The 26953-nt window shown below is 42.0% G+C and overlaps 1 protein-coding gene across 3 annotated transcripts in view; it reads left to right on the top strand.

The window, feature by feature from the left end:
* Positions 1-26953, top strand: part of raver2 (ribonucleoprotein, PTB-binding 2) — a 176708-nt gene that overhangs the window by 21227 nt on the left and 128528 nt on the right. For all 3 annotated transcript variants that reach the window (XM_014123425.2, XM_014123424.2, XM_014123423.2), the window contains exon 2: positions 12792-12858. In XM_014123425.2, the coding sequence (XP_013978900.2) occupies positions 12792-12858 (67 nt within the window). The remainder of the gene's footprint in view (positions 1-12791; positions 12859-26953) is intronic.

Genomic DNA, 26953 nt, shown 5'->3' with positions numbered 1-26953 from the left:
GGATTTCATGAAATTGGGGAGAAAAAAAAAATACAATGTCAGTGAAGACACTTGCCAGTTGGTCCGTGCATGCTCTGAATACACGTCCTGGTTATCCGTCTGGCCCTGCGGCCTTGTAATGTTGACCTGTTCAAAGGTCTTGCTCACATCGGCTAAGGAAAGCATGATCACAGTCGTCCGAAACAGCTGATGCTCTCATGCATGCTTCAGTGTTGCTTGCCTCGAAGCGAGCATAAAAGGCATTTAGCCCATCTGGTAGGATGTCTCAAGTTTTAAGGGAGAGTGCAATTGGCATGCTGACTGCAGGAATGTTCACCAGAGCTGTTTCCAGAAATGTTCATTTCTCTACCATAAGCCGCCTCCAACATCATTTTAGAGAATTTGGCAGTACATCCAACCGGCATCACAACCGCACACCACGTGTAACCACGCCAGCCCAGGACCTCCACATCCGGGCTTTTTCACCTGCGGGATCTTTTGAAACCAGTCATCCGGACAGCTGATGAAACTGATGGTTTGCACAACTGAAGAATTTCTGCACAAACTGTCAGAAACCATCTCTGGAAAGCTCATCTGCGTGATCGTCGTGCTCACCAGGTTCTTGACCTGACTAAAGTTCGGCGTTGGAACCGACTAGAGTGGGCAAATGCTCACCTTTGATGGCCACGGACATGCTGGAGAAGTGTGCTCTTCACAGATGAATCCCGATATACGGCTGGTGCGTCATGGTGAGGTTATGGTATGGGCATGCATAAGCTATGGACAACTGACACAAATACATTTAATCAATAGCAATTTTAATGCAGAGATACCGTGCCGAGATCCTGAGGCCCATTGTCGTGCCATTCATCATACACCGTCACCTCATACAGTTGAAGTCAGAAGTTTGCATACACTTAGGTTTTTCAACCACTCCACAAATATCTTGTTAACAAACTACAGTGTTGGCAAGTCGGTTAGGACATCTACTTTGTGCATGACACAAGTAAGTTTTCCAACAATTGCTTACAGACAGATTATTTTACTTATAATTCACTGTATCACAATTTCAGTGGGTCAGAAGTTTACATACACTAAGTTGACTGTGCCTTTAAACAGCTTGGAAAATTACAGACAATAATGTCATGGCTTTTTGTTTTCTTTTTTTTCTACAGTATTATTGACTGTAGGTTTTGTTTATTCCATGTGTAACTGTGTTGTTGTATGTGTCGAACTCCGATGCTTTATCTTGGCCAGGTCGCATTTGCAAATGAGAACTTGTTCTCAACTAGCCTACCTGGTTAAATAAAGGTGAAATAAATAAAAAAATTGGAGGTGTACCTGTGGATGTATTTCAAGGCCTACCTTCAAACTCAGTGCCTCTTTGCTTGACATCATGGGAAAATCTAAAGAAATCAGCCAAGACATCAGAATAGAAATTGTAGACCTCCACAAGTCTGGTTCATCCTTGGGAGCAATTTCCAAATGCCTGAAGGTACCACGTTCATCTATACAAACAATAGTACGCAAGTATAAACACCATGGGACCACGCAGCCATCATACCGCTCAGGAAGGAGACGCGTTCTGCCTCCTAGAGATGAACGTACTTTGGTGTGAAAAGTGCAAATCAATCCCAGAATAACAGCAAAGGACCTTGTGAAGATGCTGGAAGAAACAGGTACAAAAATCCTGTATCGACATAACCTGAAAGGCCGCTCAGCAAGGAAGAAGCCACTGCTCCAAAACCGCCATAAAAAAGCCAGACTACAGTTTGCAACTGCACATGGAGACAAAGATCGTACCTTTTGGAGAAATGTCCTCTGGTCTGATGAAACAAGAATAGAACTGTTTGGCTATAATGACCATCGTTATGTTTGGAGGAAAAAGGGGAATGCTTGAAAGACGAAGAACACCATCCCAACCGTGAAGCACGGGGGTGGCAGCATCACGTTGTGGGGGTGCTTTGCCGCAGGAGGGACTGGTGCACTTCACAAAATAGATGGCATCATGAGGTAGGAAAATGATGTGGATATATTGAATTAACATCTCAAGACATCAGTCAGGAAGTTAAAGCTTGGTCGCAAATGGGTCTTCCAAATGGACAATGACCCCAAGCATACTTCCAAAGTTGTTGCAATATGGTATTGGAGTGGCCATCACAAAGCCCTGACCTCAATCCTATACAAAATTTGTGGGCTGAACTGAAAAAGCGTGTGCGAGCAAGGAGGCCTACAAACCTGACTCAGTTACACCAGCTCTGTCAGGAGGAATGGGTCAAAATTCACCCATCTTATTGTGGGAAGCTTGTGAAAGGCTACCTGAAACATTTGACCCAAGTTAAACAATTTAAAAGCAATGCTACCAAATACTAATTGAGTGTATGTAAACTTCTGACCCACTGGGAATGTGATGAAAGAAATAAAAGCTGAAATAAGTCATTCTCTCTACTATTATTCTGACATTTCTCATTCTTAAAATAAAGTGGCGATCCTAACTGACCCAAGACAGGTAATTTTTACTAGGATTAAATGTCAAGAATTGTGAAAAACTGAGTTTAAATGTATTTGGCTAAGGTGTTTGTAAACTTCCGACTTCAACTGTATTTCAGCATAAAAATGCACAGCCCTATGTCGCAAGGATCTGTCACAATTACTGTAAGCTGAAAACGGTCTCAGTTCATCTATGGCCTGCTTACTCACCAAACATGTCACCCATTGAGCACGTTTGGGATGCTCAATGGATCGACATGTACAACTGCGAGTTCTAGTTCCCGCCAATATCCAGTAACTTCACTCAGCCATTGAAAAAGAGTGGGACAACATTCTATAGGCCACAATCAACAGCCTGATCAACTCTATGTGAAGGAGATGTGTTGCGCTGACGATACTGACTGGTTTTCTGAAGCACACTCATATTTTCTTTTTAAGGTATCGGTGACCAGGAGATGCATATTTGTATTCCCAGTCATGTGATATCCATAGATTAGGGCCTAATGAATTTATTTCAATTGACTGATTTACTTATATGAACTGTAATTCACAAAAATCTTTGAAGTTGTAGCATGTTGCATTTATATTTTTGTTCAGTGTATATAAAAAAACTACAACTAAAGACAGATGAATTTACAGACACAAAAAAAAACAATACACACAACAAGTAGGTCACATCTCAGTACATACACACAACAGCTAGGTCACATGTCAGTACATACACACAACAAGTAAGTCACATGTCAGTACATACACACAACAAGTAAGTCACATGTCAGTACATACACACAACAGCTAGGTCACATGTCAGTACATACACACAACAAGTAAGTCACATGTCAGTACATACACACAACAGCTAGGTCACATGTCAGTACATACACACAACAAGTAAGTCACATGTCAGTACATACACACAACAAGTAAGTCACATGTCAGTACATACACACAACAAGTAAGTCACATGTCAGTACATACACACAACAAGTAGGTCACATGTCAGTACATACACACAACAAGTTGGTCACATGGCAGTACAGTGCCTTGCGAAAGTATTCGGCCCCCTTGAACTTTTCGACCTTTTGCCACATTTCAGGCTTCAAACATAAAGATATAAAACTGTAATTTTTTTGTGAAGAATCAACAACAAGTGGGACACAATTATGAAGTGGAACGAAATTTATTGGATATTTCAAACTTTTTTAACAAATAAAAAACTGAAAAATTGGCCGTGCAAAATTATTCAGCCCCTTTACTTTCAGTGCAGCAAACTCTCTCCAGAAGTTCAGTGAGGATCTCTGAATGATCCAATGTTGACCTAAATGACTAATGATGATAAATAGAATCCACCTGTGTGTAATCAAGTCTCCGTATAAATGCACCTGCTCTGTGATAGTCTCAGAGGTCCGTTTAAAGCGCAGAGAGCATCATGAAGAACAAGGAACACACCAGGCAGGTCCGAGATACTGTTGTGGAGAAGTTTAAAGCCGGATTTGGATACAAAAAGATTTCCCAAGCTTTAACCTCTATGGGCTAGGTGGGACGCTCAACAGCCAGTGTAATCCCGTGGCGCGATATTCAAATACCTCAAAAATGCAAAAACTTCAATTTTTCAAACATATGACTATTTTACACCATTTTAAAGACAAGACTCTCGTTAATCTAACCACACTGTCCGATTTCAAAAAGGCTTTACAACGAAAGCAAAACTTTAGATTATGTCAGCAGAGTACCCAGCCAGAAATAATCAGACACCCATTTTTCAAGCTAGCTTATAATGTCACATAAACCCAAACCACAGCTAAATGCAGCACTAACCTTTGATGATCTTCATCAGATGACAACCCTAAGACATTATGTTATACAATACATGCATGTTTTGTTCAATCAAGTTCATATTTATATCAAAAACAGCTTTTTACATTAGCATGTGACTAGCATGTGACTAGCATTCCCACCGAACACTGCCGGTGAATTTACTAAATTACTCACGATAAACGTTCACAAAAAGCATAACAATTATTTTAAGAATTATAGATACAGAACTCCTCTATGCACTCGATATGTCCGATTTTAAAATAGCTTTTCGGTGAACGCACATTTTGCAATATTCTCAGTAGATAGCCCGGCATCACAGGGCTAGCTATTTAGACACCCAGCAAGTTTAGCACTCACCAAAGTCAGATTTACTATAAGAAAAATGTTATTACCTTTGCTGTTCTTCGTCAGAATGCACTCCCAGGACTTCTACTTCAATAACAAATGTTGGTTTGGTCCCAAATAATCCATTGTTATATCCAAATAGCGGCGTTTTGTTCGTGCGTTCAAGACACTATCCGAAAGGGTAAATAAGGGTGACGAGCATGGCGCATTTCGTGACAAATAGAAATATTCCATTACCGTACTCCGAAGCATGTCAACCGCTGTTTAAAATCAATTTTTATGCAATTTTTCTCGTAAAAAAGCGATAATATTCCGACCGGGAAATCGTTTTTTATTACAAAGAGAGTGAAAGTAAAAGCATGCTATCCCCTCATGCACAAGCCTCAGTCTAATGGCCCTCTGATAGAGCACTTGCCAAACGCGCTAATGTGTTTCAGCCTGGGGATGGAATTACATCGTTCAGCTTTTTCCCGCCTTCTGAGAGCCCATGGGAGCCGTAGGAAGTGTCACGTCATGCCAGAGATCCCCTGTATTTGTTAGAGATGATCAAGGAGGGCAAGAAATTGTCAGACAGGCCACTTCCTGTAAGGAATCTTCTCAGGTTTTGGCCTGCCAAATGAGTTCTGTTATACTCACAGACATTACATTACATTTACATTTAAGTCATTTAGCAGACGCTCTTATCCAGAGCGACTTACAAAATGGTGCATTCACCTTATGATATCCAGTGGAACAACCACTTTACAATAGTGCATCTAAATCTTTTAAGGGGGGGGTTAGAAGGATTACTTTATCCTATCCTAGGTATTCCTTAAAGAGGTGGGGTTTCAGGTGTCTCCGGAAGGTGGTGATTGACTCCGCTGTCCTGGCGTCGTGAGGGAGCTTGTTCCACCATTGGGGTGCCAGAGCAGCGAACAGTTTTGACTGGGCTGAGCGGGAACTGTGCTTCCTCAGAGGTAGGGGGGCCAGCAGGCCAGTGGTGGATGAACGCAGTGCCCTTGTTTGGGTGTAGGGCCTGATCAGAGCCTGAAGGTATGGAGGTGCCGTTCCCCTCACAGCTCCGTAGGCAATCACCATGGTCTTGTAGCGGATGCGAGCTTCAACTGGAAGCCAGTGGAGAGAGCGGAGGAGCGGGGTGACGTGAGAGAACTTGGGAAGGTTGAACACCAGACGGGCTGCGGCGTTCTGGATGAGTTGTAGGGGTTTAATGGCACAGGCAGGGAGCCCAGCCAACAGCGAGTTGCAGTAATCCAGACGGGAGATGACAAGTGCCTGGATTAGGACCTGCGCCGCTTCCTGTGTGAGGCAGGGTCGTACTCTGCGAATGTTGTAGAGCATGAACCTACAGGATCGGGTCACCGCCTTGATGTTAGTGGAGAACGACAGGGTGTTGTCCAGGATCACGCCAAGGTTCTTAGCACTCTGGGAGGAGGACACAAGGGAGTTGTCAACCGTGATGGCGAGATCATGGAACGGGCAGTCCTTCCCCGGGAGGAAGAGCAGCTCCGTCTTGCCGAGGTTCAGCTTGAGCTGGTGAGAGACAGACACCATTCAAACAGTTTTAGAAACTTTAGGGTGTTTTCTATCAAAAGCCAATAATTATATGCATATTCTAGTTACTGGGCAGGAGTAGTAACCAGATTAAATCGGGTACGTTTTTTATCCGGCCGTGCAAATACTGCCCCCTAGCCCCAACAGGTTAAACATCCCAAGGAGCACTGTGCAAGCAATAATATTGAAATGGAAGGAGTATCAGACCACTGCAAATCTACGAAGACCCGGCCGTCCCTCTAAACTTTCAGCTCATACAAGGAGAAGACTGATCAGAGATGCAGCTAAGAGGCCCATGATCACTCTGGATGAACTGCAGAGATCTACAGCTGAGGTGGGAGACTCTGTCCATAGGACAACAATCAGTCGTATACTGCACAAATCTGGCCTTTATGGAGGAGTGGCAAGAAGAAAGCCATTTCTTAAAGATATCCATAAAAAGTGTTGTTTAAAGTTTGCCACTAGCCACCTGGGAGACACACCAAACATGTGGAAGAAGGTGCTCTGGTCAGATGAAACCAAAATCAAACTTTTTGGCAACAATGCAAAACGTTATGTTTGGCGTAAAAGCAACACAGCTCATCACCCTGAACACCATCCCCACTGTCAAACATGGTGGTGGCAGCATCATGGTTTGGGCCTGCTTTTCTTCAGCAGGGGCAGGGAAGATGGTTAAAATTGATGGGAAGATGGATGGAGCCAAATACAGGACCATTCTGGAAGAAAACCTGATGGAGTCTGCAAAAGACCTGAGACTGGGACGGAGATTTGTCTTCCAACAAGACAATGATCCAAAACATAAAGCAAAATCTACAATGGAATGGTTCACAAATAAACATATCCAGGTGTTAGAATGGCCAAGTCAAAGTCCAGACCTGAATCCAATCTAGAATCTGTGGAAAGAACTGAAAACTGCTGTTCACAAACGCTCTCCATCCAACCTCACTGAGCTCGAGCTGTTTTGCAAGGAGGAATGGGCAGAAATTTCAGTCTCTCGATGTGCAAAACTGATAGAGACATACCCCAAGCGACTTACAGCTGTAATCGCAGCAAAAGGTGGCACTACAAAGTATTAACTTAAGGGGGGTGAATAATTTTGCACGCCCAATTTGTCCGTTTTTTATTTGTTAAAAAAGTTTGAAATATCCAATAAATTTCGTTCCACTTCATGATTGTGTCCCACTTGTTGTTGATTCTTCACAAAAAATTACAGTTTTATATCTTTTTGTTTGATGCCTGAAATGTGGCAAAAGGTCGAAAAGTTCAAAGGGGCCGAATACTTTCGCAAGGCACTGTACATACACACAAGTAGGTCAATGCGTTATGCAGTGAGGTGTTGCTTTATAGTAAAAAAAAATATGTTCACTTGCGCTGTATGAGATGGAAGGGAGTTCAATGCAATCATGACTAAATAATACTATACAGTCGTGGCCAAAAGTTTTGAGAATGACACAAATATTAATTTCCACAAAGTCTGCTGCCTCAGTGTCTTTAGATATTTTTGTCAGATGTTACTATGGAATACTGAAGTATAATTACAAGCATTTCATAGGTGTCAAAGGCTTTTATTGACAATTACATGAAGTTGATGCAAAGAGTCAATATTTGCAGTGTTGACCCTTCTTTTTCAAGACCTCTGCAATCCGCCCTGGCATACTGTCAATTAACTTCTGGGCCACATCCTGACTGATGGCAGCCCATTCTTGCATATTCAATGCTAGAGTTTGTCAGAATTTGTGGGTTTTTGTTTGTCCACCCGCCTCTTGAGGATTGACCGCAAGTTCTCAATGGGATTAAGTTCTGGGGAGTTTCCTGGCACTGGACCCAAAATATCTATGTTTTGTTCCCCGAGCCACTTAGTTATCACTTTTGTCTTATGGCAAGGTGCTCCATCATGCTGGAAAAGGCATTGTTCGTCACCAAACTGTTCCTGGATGGTTGGGAGAAGTTGCTCTCGGGAGGATGTGTTGGTACCATTCTTTATTCATGGCTGTGTTCTTAGGCAAAATTGTGAGTGAGCCCACTCCCTTGACTGAGAAGCAACCCCACACATGAATGGTCTCAGGATGCTTTACTGTTGGCATGACACAGGACTGATGGTAGCGCTCACCTTGTCTTCTCCGGACAAGCTTTTTTCCGGATGCCCCAAATAATCGGAAAGGGGATTCATCAGAGAAAATGACTTTACCCCAGTCCTCAGCAGTCCAATCCCTGTACCTTTTGCAGAATATCAGTCTGTCCCTGATGTTTTTCCTGGAGAGAAGTGGCTTCTTTGCTGCCCTTCTTGACACTGGGCCATCCTCCAAAGTTTTCGCCTAACTGTGCGTGCAGATGCACTCACACCTGCCTGCTGCCATTCCTGAGCAAGCTCTGTACTGGTGGTGCCCCCATCCCGCAGCTGAATCAACTTTAGGAGACGGTCCTGGTGCTTGCTGGACTTTCTTGGGCGCCCTGAAGCCTTCTTCACAACAATTGAACCTTGAAGTTCTTGATGATCCGATAAATGGTTGATTTAGGTGCAATCTTACTGGCAGCAATATCCTTTCCTGTGAAGCCCTTTTTGTGCAAAGCAATGGTGATGGCACATGTTTCCTTGCAGGTAACCATGGTTGACAGAGGAAGAACAATGATTCCAAGCACCACCCTCTTTTTTAAGCTTCCAGTCTGTTATTTGAACTCAATCAGCATGACAGAGGGATCTCCAGCCTTGTCCTCATCAACACTCACACGTGTGTTAACGAGAGAATCACTGACATGATGTCAGCTGGTCCTTTTGTGGCAGGGCTGAAATGCAGTGGAAATGTTTTTGGGGGATTCAGTTCATTTCCATGGCAAAGAGGGACTTTGCAATTAATTGCAATTCATCTGATCATTCTTCATAACATTCTGGAGTATATGCAAATTGCCATCATACAAACTGAGGCAGCAGACTTTGTGAAAATGAATATTTGTGTCATTCTCAAAACTTTTGGCCACGACTGTACACATCCTAGTTATCAGGTTTGCATCTAAATGTTGTGTTAAAATAAATTATTAAGTATAAGAATACTTTTGTGATGATAGAAATGTGATTTTAGCCTTCTAAACGAGATAATGGCTTTTCATATAAACCTGGGCCCAGTCAGTAACCACGCCCACGTGAGTACAAACATTGTGTCAACAGGATGGAATGCCCCCCAAGGCCAGAGTGCTTAAAAGGACTCCCTGAGAATTTAAACACAGACCAGAGAACGTGAGAACGTGGTCCACACGTTGAAATGGTTAAAACTACAATATACGAAAATGGTAAGACCCTCTGAAACTCTCAACGAGTGAAGAAGGTGAAAACTAGACCAAAACATGCAACGTCTGCAGCTCTGTGTGTAAAGTAGTCTCGGACAATTGACCAAAGAGGGGAGGGAAGAACAGATCCCTCTCACCACCGGGTGGTACACCTCTGATGTATCCATTCTAACGAACCCTCGAAGACAAAGAAGCATACAACTAAGAAGGACATTGTAACCCCTGGTGGACAGCCAGAGACTTACATTGAACTCCTCGCCATAGACGGATCGAGTGGTTTCAACAGAGAGATGACAGAGAAATACATCTACATGTAAATATATGTTGCATATCTAATTCGAATGAGAGGTTGTTAGGGTGCTAAATATTCATCTTTATGGTGAGCGTAGTTTCCAAATGTATGTACGATAAGTCCACTCACTTTATCTTACCCGCTCTTTATCTTTCCCCATCTTTTTCCATTGTGTAACAAGCCGTCATATCGGGTTAGTCCACTAGGGACTGTTTTCATTGCATTATGTCAGTAATCAATAACCTATACCGTGTGTGTTTTTGTGTGTGCGTGTGTTTATGTATTTCTGTGTGATCATTTATTTTCTAACTAAATAATTAAGCCAATTTGTGTATCGCTGATTCATCACTTAGATTCGGGATTGTGCAGATTTACGAATTAAACGACGTTCAGAATGAGACTGATGAGGTAATAATTAATAATTGACTGTTACTGATGTAAGAGATACAGTATTTATAAAATCTTTAGAGTTTAAGTCGGGAGATAGTAACTTGTTCAAGAACTATTCTCGTGGTGCCCAAAATTCCTAATGAGTTAATTGTTACATAATTAATTTAATCGAGTAATAGTTAAACGTGGTCGGTAATTATTCGATAAATAGCAGTCGTCACATTAATGATAGTCACGTCACGACAGTTTATTTAGTACATTTTTTCTCAACTCTATTTCTTGAACTGCATTGTGGGTTAAGGGCTTGTAAGTAAGCATTTCATGGTAAGTCTACAGCGGTTGAATTCGGCACATGTGACAAATAACATTTGATTTTGATCTGTGGCATTGTGTTGTGTGACAAAACTGCACATTTTAGTGTGGCCTTTTATTGTCCCCAGCTCAAGGTTCACTTGTGTAATGATCATGCTGTTTAATCAGCTTCTTGATATGCTACACCTGTCAGGTGGATGAATTATCTTGGCAAATGAGAAATGCTCACTAAGAGGGATGTAAACAAATTTGTGCACAAAATTTGAGAGAAATAAGCTTTTTGTTCGTGTGGAACATTTCTGGTATCTTTTATTTCAGCTCATGAAACATGGGACCAACACTTTACATGTTGCGTTTATATTTTTGTTTCGTATACAGTACCAGTCAAAAGTTTGGACACCTACTCATTCAAGGATTTTTCTTTATTGTTACTATTTTCTACATTGTAGAATAATAGTGAAGACATCAAAACTATGAATTAACACATATGGAATCATGTAGTAACCAAAAAAGTGTTAAACAAATCAAAATATATTTTATATTTGGGATTTTTCAATGTAGCCACCCTTTGCCTTGATGACAGCTTTGCACACTCTTGGCATTCTCTCAACCAGCTTCACCTGGAATGCTTTTCCAACAGTCTTGAAGGAGTTCCCATGTATGCTGAGCACTTGTTGGCTGCTTTTCCTTCCCTCTGCGGTCCAACTCATTCCAAACCATCTCAATTGGGTTGAGGTCGGGTGATTGTGGAGGCCAGGTCATCTGATGCAGCACGCCATCACTCTCCTTCTTGATCAAATAGCCCTTACACAGCCTGGAGGTGTGTTGGGTCAATGATAGACCCACTAAGCGCAAACCAGATGGGATGGCGTATCGCTGCAGAATGCTGTGGTAGCCATGCTGGTTAAGTGTGCCTTGAATTCTAAATAAATCACTAGCAAAGCACCCCCACACCATCTCACCACCTCCTCCATGCTTCACAGTGGGAACCACACATGCAGAGATCATCCGTTCACCTACTCTGCGTCTCACAAAGACACAGCGGTTGGAACCAAAAATCTAAAATTTGAACTCATCAAGATTAAAGGACAGATTTCCACCAGTCTAATGTCCATTGCTTGTTTTCTTGGCTCATGCAAGTCTCTTATTATTATTGGTGTCCTTTAGTGGTTTCTTTGCAGCAATTTGACCATGAGGGCCTGATTCATGTGGTCTCCTCTGAACAGTTGATGTTGATGTGTCTGTTACATGAACTCTGTGAAGCATTTATTTGGGCTGCAATTTCTGAGGCTGGTAACTCTAATGAACTTATCCTCTGCAGCAGAGGTAACTCTGGGTCTTCCTTTCCTGTGGCGGTCCTCACGAGGGCCAGTTTCATCATAGCACTTGACGGTTTTTGCGACTGCACTTAAAGAAGCTTTCGAAGTTCATGACATTTTTTCGAATTGCCTGACCTTCATGTCTTAAAGTAATGATAGACTGTAATTTCTCTTTGCTTATTTGATTTGTTCTTGCCATAATATGGACTTGGTCTTTTACCAAATAGGGCTGTCTTCTGTATACCACCCCTACCAGATTTTGGAAATCTGTTCACAAGTATTCCCGCAAATGTAAGCAGGGTTTGAAAGGATTATGATTTAGTCAAATATGTCTGTTTTGGCTTCTTGCAGTCTAAAAATTATTTTGAATTATGTTCCAGGCCCCCCGACAACGCGCTGAAGAAAAAATCGTCCCGCGGCTGAATCTAGTTGATGATCCATGTTGTATGGGCTGTTGGGTTGGTGGGTAGTATGCACTGACTGTAAGTCGCTTTGCATAAGAGCCTCTGCTAAATGACTAAATAGTCTAAATAAATTAAATGTGTGGATGAATCAGAGGGCCAGGTGACATTTGGCTGTAAAAAAAAGTCTTTAGTATCTTAATATTCTTATTAATATGTTTTGGGGATGTATCTCCCCTGTGAGTGTTAACTACATGTGTCTGTGTTCTCGATAAAGAGCCCAAAAAGCTATTCAGCTCTTCAACAGGATATGCTTGATCTAATTCCCCAATCAAGAAATAATTGCAATAGGGAGACGTTCCATCAAAGACTTCTGAAAGTATATCTGGAGAAAAAAAAACTGTAAAAGAATGAGAGATTTAGCTCATTGGACAACTGTGACGTTAGTGTGTTCCGTGTTTCAAATATTCCTGCTGTCTAAACTCTCTCTCTCTCTCTCTCTCTCTCTCTCTCCCCCATTCACTCTATCCATCTCTCTCCCTCTCTCTCTCACTCCCTCTCTTCCCCCCCCTCTCTCTCTCTCTCTCTCTCTCTCTCTCTCTCTCTCTGCAGGAGGTCCATGAGATTCTGAGAGAATACGAGCTCAAGTATTGCTTTGTGGACCGAAACAAAGGGACAGGTAAGCCAAACCACCCCCCACTTCTCCAAACCATCACCATTCTCTTCAGTTCACAGAACAACCCCACCATGTCTGTCCAGTCCTTTTCTCTTTTCCTGGTTAGAGGGAATGGCTGTATTTAGAGTAGAGCCAGAGGGCGAGCCAAACTTGAACACCTTTTGAAACACAGATCTGCAAACAGCTGAGATGTTGGGGCTGAGGCGGGGGGCACTAAAGGTTAATGCTGTTTAATTGCTGATGGGAGTTTAATGAGAAACGGCCTTATCCACAGCTCATGTCACACTGTTAATTAGTCCAACAGACCGTTGTGTCAAGGTAGGATGGGTTCTGACGTACCAGTAGAAGTATATAAAGAATGTCGGAGACTCTACATTTTTTTTTAACTGAATTTAATTGTCTTAATACGGATCCCTTGGTTATAAAATAGATGTACATGCTTTGAATAGCCTAGCTCTTTTAGAGAAGGTAGCTAGTTGCAGAACTTAATGCATCAGTCTCAGTGGAATTGTTATGATCGCCGTTTTGAATTAAAAGACGGAGACAGAACTATTTTGAATCAAATCTCATTTAAATTGGGGGAGCTTCAAAGAGATTGGCAGTGAAAGGAGGGAAGAGAGAGTTAGAGTGAGTTTTCAATCAATCTTGAGATATTCATGTTAAAATACCATAGCACAGTAGCATATCTATTATCTGGTGTCGTCTCTGAGGCCAGGACCAGTATTGTCAAGATCAGTAATCGTTGACTTCAGACACAGCGAGTCAATCACAGAGAAGATCTGACAGCATTTTAACTCTGTTATTAATTTCTTGATATTTTCCCCCCTCCTACGCACGTGCAGGCTGTCTAGCGCACACAGATGCTCATGTTTGTACCACACACACCTTTGTCTATCACAGAAGTCAGGATGATTGTGTGTGTTCTAAGTATCCCAGGCTAGCTGACTGAGCAGTAGGCACACCACAGGGCATGTGAGAGGGAGGCGTGTTACTCCAAGCCTGATTACCAGGTGTTACACTGTAATATTTCCCCCTGTCAATCACCGTCTCCTCAACCACCACCACAGAGCAAACCTGCCACTGACTTCAGCTGCCACTATGCTCTGAATTACCGATAATCAATTATTATTTTATGAGTGGTCCCAACGATTGTCTGTCACCTCAGATCATGGATGGAGAGATGAGAGCATCTTCAACGAGGAGCAAGCAAGGTATGTTAAGCTAGCTAGCTAGCTAAGTACACAATGCATTAGGTATGTTAAGATAGCTAGCTCTAATGAACTTATCCTCTGCAGCAGAGGTAACTCTGCGTCTTCCTTTCCTGTGGCGGTCCTCATGAGAGCCAGTTCGATCAAATCAGATCAAATTTATTTATATAGCCCTTCTTACATCAGCTGATATCTCAAAGTGCTGTACAAAAACTCCCTAGAAAGGTGCTGTACAAAAACTCCCTAGAAAGGTCAAAACCTAGGAAGAAACCTAGAGAGGAACCAGGCTATGAGGGGTGGCCAGTCCGCTTCTGGCTGTGCCGGGTGGAGATTATAACAGAACATGGCCAAGATGTTCAAATGTTCATAAATGACCAGCATGGTCAAATAATAATATTCACAGTTGTCGAGTGTATAACAAGTCAGCACCTCAAGAGTAAATGTCAGTTGGCTTTTCATAGCCGATCATTGAGAGTATCTCTACTGCTCCTGCTGTCTCTAGAGAGTTGAAAACAACAGGTCTGGGACAGGTAGCACGTCCGGTGAACAGGTCAGCGTTCCATAGCCGCAGGCATAACAGTTGAAACTGGAGCAGCAGCACGGCCAGGTGGACTGGGGACAGCAAGGAGTCATCATGTCAGGTAGTCCTGAGGCATGGTCCTAGGGCTCAGGTCCTCCGAGAGAGAGAAAGAGAGAATTAGAGAGAGCATACTTAAATTCACACAGGACACCGGATAAGACAGGAGAAATACTCCAGATATAACAGACTGACCCTAGCCCCCCGACACATAAAGTACTGCAGCATAAATACTGGAGGCTGAGACAGGAGGGGTCAGGAGACACTATGGCCCCATCCGACGATACCCCCGGACAGGGCCAAACAGGAAGGATATAACCCCACCCACTTTGCCAAAGCACAGCCCCCACACCACTAGAGGGATATCTTCAACCCCAAATTTGCCATCCTGAGACAAGGCCGAGTATAGCCCACAAAGATCTCCGCCACGGCACAACCCAAGGGGCGGGGGCGCCAACCCAGACAGGAAGACCACGTCAGTTACTAAACCCACTCAAGTGACGCACCCCTCCTAGGGACGGCATGGAAGAACACCAATAAGCCAGTGACTCAGCCCCTGTAATAGGGTTAGAGGCAGAGAATCCCAGTGGAGAGAGGGGAACCGGCCAGGCAGAGACAGCAAGGGTGGTTCGTTGCTCCAGAGCCTTTCCGTTCACCTTCACACTCCTGGGCCAAACTACACTCAATCATAGGACCCACTGAAGAGATGAGTCTTCAGTAAAGACTTAAAGGTTGAGACCGAGTCTGCATCTCTCACATTTGTAGGCAGACTATTCCATAAAAATGGAGCTCTATAGGAGAAAGCCCTGCCTCCAGCTGTTTGCTTAGAAATTCTAGGGACAATTAGGAGGCCTGCGTCTTGTGACCATAGCGTATGTGTAGGTATGTACGGCAGGACCAAATCGGAAAGATAGGTAGTAGCAAGCCCATGTAATGCTTTGTAGGTTAGCAGTAAAACCTTGAAATCAGCCCTTGCCTTAACAGGAAGCCAGTGTAGGGAGGCTAACACTGGAGTAATATGATCATATTTTTTGGTTCTAGTCAGGATTCTAGCAGCCGTATTTAGCACTAACTGAAGTTTATTTAGTGCTTTATCTGGGTAGCCGGAAAGTAGAGCATTGCAGTAGTCCAACCTAGAAGTAACAAAAGCATGGATACATTTTTCTGCATCATTTGTGGACAGAAAGTTTCTGATTTTTGCAATGTTACGTAGATGGAAAAAAGCTGCCCTTGAAACAGTCTTGATATGTTCTTCAAAAGAGAGATCATGGTCCAGAGTAATGCCGAGGTCCTTCACAGTTTTATTTGAGACGACTGTACAACCATCAAGATTAGTTGTCAGATTTAACAGAAGATCTCTTTGTTTCTTGGGACCTAGAACAAGCATCTCTGTTTTGTCCGAGTTTAAAAGTAGAACGTTTGCAGCCATCCACTTCCTTATGTCTGAAACACAGGCTTCTAGCGAGGGCAATTTTGGGGCTTCACCATGTTTCATTGAAATGTACAGCTGTGTGTCATCCGCATAGCAGTGAAATTTAACATTATGTTTTCGAATGACATCCCCAAGAGGTAAAATATATAGTGAAAACAATAGTGGTCCTAAAACAGAACCTTGAGGAACACCGAAATTTACAGTTGATTTGTCAGAGGACAAACCATTCACAGAGACAAACTGATATCTTTCCGACAGATAAGATCTAAACCAGGCCAGAACTTGTCCGTGTAGACCAATTTGGGTTTCCAATCTCTCCAAAAGAATGCGGTGATCGATGGTATCAAAAGCAGCCCTAAGATCTAGGAGCACGAGGACAGATGCAGAGCCTCGGTCTGACATCATTAAAAGGTCATTTACCACCTTCACAAGTGCAGTCTCAGTGCTATGATGGGGTCTAAAACCAGACTGAAGCGTTTCGTATACATTGTTTGTCTTCAGGAAGGCAGTGAGTTGCTGCGCAACAGCTTTTTCTACAATTTTTGAAAGGAATGGAAGATTCGATATAGGCCGATAGTTTTTTATATTTTCTGGGTCAAGGTTTGGCTTTTTCTAGAGAGGCTTTATTACTGCCACTTTTAGTGAGTTTGGTACACATCCGGTGGATAGAGAACTGTTTATTATGTTCAACATAGGAGGGCCAAGCACAGGAAGCAGCTCTATCAGTAGTTTAGTTGAATAGGGTCCAGTATGCAGCTTGAAGGTTTAGAGGCCATGATTATTTTCATCATTGTGTCAAGAGATATAGTACTAAAACACTTTAGTGTCTCCCTTGATCCTAGGTCCTGGCAGAGTTGTGCAGACTCAGGACAACAGAGCTTTGGAGGACTACGCAGATTTAAAGAAGAGTCCGTAATTTGCTTTCTAATGATCATGATCTTTTCCTCAAAGTTCATGAATTTATTACTGCTGAAGTGAAAGCCATCCTCTCTTGGGGAATGCTGCTTTTTAGTTAGCTTTGCGACAGTATCAAAAAGACATTTCGGATTGTTCTTATTTTCCTCAATTAAGTTGGAAAAATAGGATGATCGAGCAGCAGTGAGGGCTCTTCGATACTGCACGGTACTGTCTTTCCAAGCTAGTCGGAAGACTTCCAGTTTGGTGTGGCGCCATTTCCGTTCCTATTTTCTGGAAGCTTGCTTCAGAGCTCGAGTATTTTCTGTATACCAGGGAGCTAGTTTCTTATGACAAATGTTTTTAGTTTTTAGGGGTGCAACTGCATCTAGGGTATTGCGCAAAGTTAAATTGAGTTCCTCAGTTAGATGGTTAACTGATTTTTGTCCTCTGATGTCCTTGGGTAGGCAGAGGGAGTCTGGAAGGGCATCAAGGAATCTTTGGGTTGTCTGAGAATGTATAGCACAACTTTTGATGCTCCTTGGTTGGGGTCTGAGCAGATTATTTGTTGCGATTGCAAACGTAATAAAATGGTGGTCCGATAGTCCAGGATTATGAGGAAAAACATTAAGATTCACAACATTTATTCCACGGGACAAAACTAGGTCCAGAGTATGACTGTGGCAGTGAGTAGGTCGAGAGACATGTTGGACAAAACCCACTGAGTCGATGATGGCTCCGAAAGCCTTTTGGAGTGGGTCTGTGGACTTTTCCATGTGAATATTAAAGTCACCAAAAATTAGAATATTATCTGCTGTGACTACAATGTCCGATAGGAATTCAGGGAACTCAGTGAGGAACGCTGTATATGGCCCAGGAGGCCTGTAAACAGTAGCTATAAAAAGTGATTGAGTAGGCTGCATAGATTTCATGACTTGAAGCTCAAAAAATGAAAACGTTGTTGTTTTTTTTTGTAAATTTAAATTTGGTATCGTAAATGTTAGCAACACCTCCGCCTTTGCGGGATGCACAGGGGATATGGTCACTAGTGTAACCAGGAGGTGAGGCCTCATTTAACACAGTAAATTCATCAGGCTTAAGCCATGTTTCAGTCAGGCCAATCACATCAAGATTATGATCAGTGATTAGTTCATTGACTATAACTGCCTTTGAAGTGAGGGATCTAACATTAAGTAGCCCTATTTTGAGATGTGAGGTATCACGATCTCTTTCAATAATGGCAGGAATGGAGGAGGTCTTTATTCTAGTGAGATTGCTAAGGCGAATACCGCCATGTTTATCATAGCGCTTGATGGTTTTGCGAGTGCACTTGAAGAAACTTTCAAAGTTCTTGAAATTTTCTGGATTGACTGACCTTCTTATCTTAAAGCAATTATGGACTGTTGTTTCTCTTTGCTTATTTGAGCTGTTCTTGCCATAATATGGACTTGGTCTTTTACCAAATAGAGCTATCATCTGTATACCACCCCTACCTCACAATAATTCCACAAATTCACTTTTAAGAAGGCACACCTCTTAATTGAAATACATTCCATTCCTCATGAAGCTGATTGAGAGAATGCCAAGAGTGTGCAAAGCTGTCATCAAGGCAAAGGGTGGCTGCTTTGAAGAATCTCAAATATTTAAAAAAGTAACACTTTTTTGGTTACCACATGATTCCATATTTGTTATTTCATAGTTTTGATGTCGTCTCTATTATTCTACAATATAGAAAATAGTAAAAATAAAGAAAAACCCTTGAATGAGTAGGTGTGTCCAAACTTTTGACTGGTACTCTATATTATTGTACAGTATAATAATTAATTTGAGTAATGATTATTTAATGCAAACAATACCAGCAGTTGCTTTAATAAAAAAAAAAAAAAAAAAAATATATATATATATATATATATATATATATATATATATATATATATATATATATATATATATATACACACATAGTGACAATCTCTTCTGAAACATTGAAGCTGAATGTTGGTCTTTTTCTCTCAATGGAATTAGAAAATTAGTTTACAGAACAAACAAAAAATCTAAAAGTCAGAATTTGACGATGTGAAGGGTTTCCCTAGGCCACCACATACAGTATTTATGGCAATATTCTCTCCCTACAAATTGACGTTTGCGCTGCACCCGATCTACAGCAAATCAACAATCTGTCTGCTAGCTCAGTGGTTCTCAAATGCTTTGACCCGGTCCCCAAAAAGCAGTGGTTCAAAGATTTTGGCCACTAGATGGTAGCAGTGCACATTACCGTTCAAAAGTTTGGGGTCACTTAGAGATATACTTGTTTTCCAAGGAAACATACATGAAATGAGTTGCAAAATGAATAGGAAATATAGTCAAAACGTTGACAAGGTTAGAAATAAGGATTTTTAATTGAAATAATACAGTTGAAGTCGGAAGTTTACGTACACTTAGGTTGGAGTCATTAAAACTTGTTTTTCAACCACTCCACAAATTTCTTGTTAACCTGTCTGGGAACGTGGGACACTTGTCTGGGAACCACGTTGTCCGATTTCAAAAAGGCTTTACAGCAAAAGCAAAACATTAGATTATGTTAGGAGAGTACCCTGCCAAAAAAAATCACACTGCCATTTTCAAAGCAACTAGCATGCATCACAAATACCCAGAACACAGCTAAATGCAGCACTAACCTTTGACAATCTTCATCAGATGACACTCCTAGGACATCATGTTACACAATACATGCATTCTTTGTTCGATAAAGTTCATATTTATATATAAAAACAGCATTTTACATCGGCGCGTGACGTTCAGAAAATATTTTCCCTCAAATGCTTCCGGTGAATCAGCGCTACAATTTACAAAATTACTATTCGAAAACATTGTTAAAATGTAATATTGTCATTCAAAGAATTATAGATTAACATCTCGTGAATGCAACCGCATTTCCAGATTTAAAAATAACTTTACTGGGAAATCACACTTTGCAATAAACTACGTGGTATGCTTAGAAAAATAGGCTAGGCGATACATGTTAGCGCCATCTTGGAACCATCTAAAATCAAATATACTTTTGTAATCTCCGTGATCTCGCCATCACGGTTGACAACTCCCTTGTGTCCTCCTCCCAGAGTGCTAAGAACCTTGGCGTGATCCTGGACAACACCCTGTCGTTCTCCACTAACATCAAGGCGGTGACCCGATCCTGTAGGTTCATGCTCTACAACATTCGCAGAGTACGACCCTGCCTCACACAGGAAGCGGCGCAGGTCCTAATCCAGGCACTTGTCATCTCCCGTCTGGATTACTGCAACTCGCTGTTGGCTGGGCTCCCTGCCTGTGCCATTAAACCCCTACAACTCATCCAGAACGCCGCAGCCCGTCTGGTGTTCAACCTTCCCAAGTTCTCTCACGTCACCCCGCTCCTCCGCTCTCTCCACTGGCTTCCAGTTGAAGCTCGCATCCGCTACAAGACCATGGTGATTGCCTACGGAGCTGTGAAGGGAACGGCACCTCCATACCTTCAGGCTCTGATCAGGCCCTACACCCAAACAAGGGCACTGCGTTCATCCACCTCTGGCCTGCTGGCCCCCCTACCTCTGAGGAAGCACAGTTCCCGCTCAGCCCAGTCAAAACTGTTCGCTGCTCTGGCACCCCAATGGTGGAACAAGCTCCCTCACGACGCCAGGACAGCGGAGTCAATCACCACCTTCCGGAGACACCTGAAACCCCACCTCTTTAAGGAATACCTAGGATAGGATAAAGTAATCCTTCTAACCCCCCCTTAAAAGATTTAGATGCACTATTGTAAAGTGGTTGTTCCACTGGATATCATAAGGTGAATGCACCAATTTGTAAGTCGCTCTGGATAAGAGCGTCTGCTAAATGACTTAAATGTAAATGTAAATGTAAATATTCCCTTACCTTTGATTATCTTCATCAGAAGGCACTTCCAGGAATCCCAGGTCCACAACAAATGTAGTTTTGTTCGTAAAAGTTAATAATTTATGTCCCAATAGTTCCTTCTTGTTAGCGCGTTCCGAAGGCTACTCATAATGTACTGAAGCGCGCGGGACTTGTGCAAAAAATATATATTTACGTTCGTTCAAACATGTCAAACGTTGTATAACATAAATCTTTAGGGCCTTTTTCAACCAGAGCTTCAATAATATTCAAGGCGGACGATTGCATTGTCTTACTAAACATTTCAGAACAAAAGGCTTCCCATGGGCGCCTGCGTCATAGTAGTAATGGCCCTCCCCCTGTGACCAACTTCCCAAGCCTCTCTTTGGGTCAGTTTCTACCATAGAAGACTCAAACCACTTTGTAAAGACTGTTGAGTGGAAGCCTTAGGAAGTGCTAAATGATTAATAAGTCCCTGTGTGTTTCAATGGCAAAGGCTTGAAGTGATTCCACACATCAGATTTCCACTTCCTGTTAGGATTTGTCTCAGGGTTTTGACTGCCATATGAGTTCTGTTATACTCACAGACACCATTCAAACAGTTTTAGAAACTTTAGAGTGTTTTCTATCCAAATCTACTAATTATATGCATATTCTAGTTACTGGGCAGGAGTAGTAACCAGATTAAATCGGGTATGTTTTTTATCCGGCCGTGCAAATACTGCCCCCTATCCCCAACAGGTTAACAAACTATAGTTTTGGCAAGTCGGTTAGGACATCTACTTTGTGCATGACACAAGTCACTTTTCCAACAATTGTTTACAGACAGATTATTTCACTTATAATTCACTGTATCACAATTCCAGTGGGTCAAAAGTTTACATACACTAAGTTGACTGTGCCTTTAAACAGCTTGGAAAATTCCAGAAAATGATGTCATGGCTTTAGAAGCTTCTGATAGGCTAATTGACATCATTTGAGTCAATTGGAGGTGTACCTGTGGATGTATTTCAAGGCCTACCTTCAGACTCAGTGCCTCTGCTTGACATCAAGGGAGAAATCAAAAGAAATCAGCCAAGACCTCAGAAAACAAATTGTAGATCTCCAAAAGTCTGGTTCATCCTTGGGAGCAATTTCCAAACGCCTGAAGATACCACGTTCATCTGTACAAACAATAGTACGCAAGTATAAATACCATGGGACCACGCAGCCGTCATACAAAAGTATCTATAGCCACAGTAAAACGAGTCCTATATCGACATAACCTGAAAGGCCGCTCAGCAAGGAAGAAGTCACTGCTCAAAATCTGCCATAAAAAAGCCAGACTACGGTTTGCAACTGCATATGGGTACAAAAATCATACTTTTCGGAGAAATGTCCTCTGGTCTGATGTAACAAAAATATAACTGTTTGGCCAAAATGACCATTGTTTTGTTTTGATTAAAAAGGTGGAGGCAAGCCGAAGAACACCATCACAACCGTGAAGCACAGGGGTGGCAGCATCATGCTGTGGGGGTGCTTTGCTGCAGGAGGGACTGGTCCACTTCACAAAATAGATGGCATCATGAGGAGGAAAATTAGGTGGCTATATTGAAGCAACATCTCAAGACATCAGTCAGGAAGTTAAAGCTTGGTCGCAAATGGGTCTTCCAAATGGACAATGACCCCAAGCATACTTCCAAAGTTGTGGCAAAATGACTTAAGGACAACAAAGTCAAGGTATTGGAGTGGCCATCACAAAGCCCTGACCTCAATCCCATAGAAAATGAATGGGCAGAACTGAAAAAGCGTGTGCGAGCAAGGAGGCCTACAAACCTGACTCAGTTACACCGGCTCTGTCAGGAGGAATGGGCCTTTTTGTGGGAAACTTGTGGAAGGCTACCCGAAACGTTTGACCCAAGTTAAACAATTTAAAGGCAATGCTACCAAATAGTAGTTGAGTGTATGTAAACTTCTGACCCACTGGGAATGTGATAAAATAAATAAAAGCTGAAATAAATCATTCTCTCTTCTATTATTCTGACATTTCACATTCTTAAAATAAAGTGATGATCCTAACTGACCTAAGACAGGGAATTTTTACTAGGATTAAATGTCAGGAATTGTGAAAAACTGAGTTTAAATGTATTTGGCTAAAGTGTATGTAAACTTCCGACTTCAACTGTATATACTGTATTTTATAACATCTATTGCATCTTGCTTATGCCGCTCTGTCATTGCTCATCCGTATATTTATATGTATATATTCTTATTCCATTCCTTTACTTAGATTTGTGTGAATTAGGTAGTTGCTGTGGAATTGTTAGATTACATGTTAGATATTGCTGCACTGTCAGAACTAGAAGCACAAGCATTTAGCTACACTAGTAATAACATCTGCTAACCATGTGTATGTGACCAATACTTTTTGATTTGATTTGTTGCACATTTGTTACAAAACATAGCCAGATAATTTCAAGTCCAAGTCAAGTCTCAAGTTATTTGATTTTCTATCAAGTCGAGTCTCAAGTCATCAAATTCGTGACTCAAGTCAGACTCCAGTCCAAGTCATGTGACTCTAGTCCACACCTCTGCATGTATATACAGTATGTGTACAGTCTGCCCACTTAATGCTGAATTAGCTAAACACCATGTTTCTTTTGGATGTAGTATCTATTGTATGGGATGTACATTTCATCACCCTCTTGGGGGAATTTAGATACAGATTTTAAGGTGATTTTATTGGGCCGTGTTTTTAATTCATGGGAAAGAAACACTGTCATATAATATATTGTGTGCTGATTGTATCTCACAGATGGCTTGCTTTGCCCTATGTGTGAAATAAGTGGGGCATTTCTGATAATTCCTGGGAATGAGAATTGGCTAGCAAGACGTGTCATGTGATGATTCCTTTGAACAAAACAACAGAGAGTAAATTCAAAGGAAGCTCCTGTCTAGGTTTTCAAACCAGTCTCTTGCCTGGAGGAGGCTAGCTACAGTAGAGAGAGAGAGGACTGCTGGTGTGTTTTATCAAACATCAATGTAAGCATGTGTATGTTGGTTATTAGCTTCCTATTAGCTCTCATTGACATGTATGGCTGCTCCATCTCTGACATCAGATCTGCAACCATATAGAAACTTGAAGTAATTTAGGGCATATTAGTGTGTGTGTGTGTGTGCGTGCATGGCGTGCGTGCCTGCATTCATGCGCGTGTGTGGGTGTAGCTCTCCGTAAGAGTGTTTGACTGTCTGCCCGGAGTGTGTCTCTGGAAATGTGTTTGGCAATGACTCTCTGCATGCGTGTGTGTGTCACTCTCTCTCCATTTCTCAGTAGTTTCTTTAGGGAATGAAAGTATTTCTCCCTCTTTATCCCCTATGTTAACTTACCTGCGCTCTCGCTTCAGTGCAAATTAGAGCCAGGCATCTGTTGCAGCTCAAGTGTACTACAAAACCCACAATGCAATGCTCTCTCTCTGGCTACATTACATGACCAAAAGTATGTGTACACCTGCTCGTGGAACATCTCATTCCAAAATTATGGGCATTAATATGGAGTTGGTGATAGTGTGTTATCCTCTAGCTCTAGTGACGAGAATTATGTAGCTATGAAGCATTACTACACGATTTCCTGATTTCAAAGATGAACCACTTAGAAGTTAAATCATGGGGAACATTTTTATTTTACCCACTGATAGAACATAGGCTTTCACTAAATTGCTAGGAGTTTCATGATTTTTATTTCTGGGGTGGATTATCCCTTTAAGACCACCTCGTTACGGAGTGTTTTGGTGTTATTTTAACAGTTACCATCCATCATTACCAATATATTATATATGCACTCGATGACTGACAGGGGGCACGGTTTTGAAGCCACCGTACCTCCATCTTTCAACTCCTCCACCGTAAAATATATTTTGGAAGCTATAGAAAGGTATTCTATTACAGAAGCCTTAATGCATACATTTACATTTTAATATGTGTGCTAAACATATTTTTAGAACGTACTGTTACTGTCTCCACAACAACAACAAAAATACTTAAAATACATGTAATTTTGTCCTTGAAACAGCAACCCAGGGTTTGTATACATCATTGGTCACTACCTGGCCTCCCATCCCACTGGCGTTGGATAAAACCCCAGCCAAGCCAGCCATAGAGCTTCCATAGAGTGCTCCGGAGTGGAATTCAGAATTCCAAAGGTATGTGCGGCGTTCCGGAACTGTCCACTGGGATGACAATGGAAGGGGTCAGCAGGGGAATCCTGGCCACACAATGGGCCTTTTGTGTGAGCCGCACTGTCCCTATAATGAAGACACTGGGGTAATAGAGGAGCCCTGCACGGTTCAAAGCTAACTGGCCCAGAGCTTTGTACTTGACACAAAATGGACTACGGCCCACACAGTCCCATCAGCGACTTCATGAATGTTTGTCTCTGATGTACACTAAGCCTCTGTGGTGCATATGACCTATGTGCTGTGCAGTCATTTTCTTTTGAAATCTGTGGTTGGACCATCATTATACCTTAGCTCCACTGGCCGTGCATCCACGTGCGCCATCGCACACATGTTGATTTTGTCTATCCCCACCAGATGTGATCTTGAAATGCAGGTTAAAATACCAAAACCAACTGTGAACCAACTTAATTCATTTGGGGACAGGTTGACACACAAACGATCATGGTCATTTAGCTAGATTGCTGTTGCTAACTAGTTCATCCTGGGAGATAAACATTGGGTTGTTATTTTACCTGAAATGCATACGGTGCTTTTTTTGATAGATATTTGTAGAATTTTTACCTGGAGTCGTACAAAATGTAGTGTTTCTCTACTCTGACGGTTAATCCACAGATAAAAAGGGAATGCGAGTTAGTTTGTAGTTGGTTATCTTTGATTAGTTTCTCCTTGTTCATCTTTCAAGCATCCACGTGGGTTTGTATGTTAGTGAAAACCAATGAGTATATGGGAGAGGCTGGACTTTAAGCAAGTCAAGCTTTTTGAATTGAACCAAGTTTTATTTTAGCCTTCGGCAAAGCAGACACCCGTTGACGCACGCGAGCGGTGTGGAAGAAATGATTGAATAACATGTACGTGTACATTTATTTTGCAACGCTCGCACATACAACATGGCCGGTCTGGTTTCCCTGTTAGAATGCTCTTTATGTTTTGTTATGGTGAGTTGTTGTCTAAGGATTCCCTAGGGAGTAGTCTTTCTACCTTCATCCTGTGTTTTCAAAGATTCACAGATTTCATTATTTGACAATTTCAGTATTTCTCTACTGTTCAAGAGGTTCCTTTAAATTGCAAGTTGATTATGATCACTCTATTTGTATAGGATGTTTATGAGTCATGTTCAGCTGTCAAGAGACAGGAAGAGGAACTGTAAAGAGACATGAAGAGGAACTGTAAAGAGACAGGAAGAGGAACTGTAAAGAGACAGGAAGAGGAACTGTAAAGAGACAGGAAGAGGAACTGTAAAGAGATAGGAAGAGGAACTGTAAAGAGATAGGAAGAGGAACTGTAAAGAGACAGGAAGAGGCACTGTAAAGAGACAGGAAGAGGAACTGTAAAGAGACTTGAAGAGGAACTGTAAAGAGACTTGAAGAGACACTGTAAAGAGACTTGAAGAGGCACTGTAAAGAGACTTGAAGAGGCACTGTAAAGAGACAGGAAGAGGAACTGTAAAGAGACAGGAAGAGGAACTGTAAAGAGACTTGAAGAGGAACTGTAAAGAGACTTGAAGAGGAACTGTAAAGCGACAGGAAGAGACACTGTAAAGAGACAGGAAGAGACACAGTAGAGACAGGAAGAGGAACTGTAAAGAGATAGGAAGAGGCACTGTAAAGAGACAGGAAGAGGAACTGTAAAGAGACTTGAAGAGGAACTGTAAAGAGACAGGAAGAGGAACTGTAAAGAGATAGGAAGAGACAGGAAGAGGAACTGTAAAGAGACAGGAAGAGGCGCTGTAAAGAGACAGGAAGAGGCACTGTAAAGAGATAGGAAGAGGCACTGTAAAGAGATAGGAAGAGGCACTGTAAAGAGACAGGAAGAGGAACTGTAAAGAGACAGGAAGAGGCACTGTAAAGAGACAGGAGAAGGAACAGTGCGCGATGAAAGTCAA

Source organism: Salmo salar, chromosome ssa10, assembly GCF_905237065.1.
Source record: "Salmo salar chromosome ssa10, Ssal_v3.1, whole genome shotgun sequence".
Taxonomy (NCBI): domain Eukaryota; kingdom Metazoa; phylum Chordata; class Actinopteri; order Salmoniformes; family Salmonidae; genus Salmo; species Salmo salar.
The sequence above is the reverse complement of the archived record's forward strand: the minus strand, read 5'-3'. Positions and strand labels throughout refer to the sequence as shown.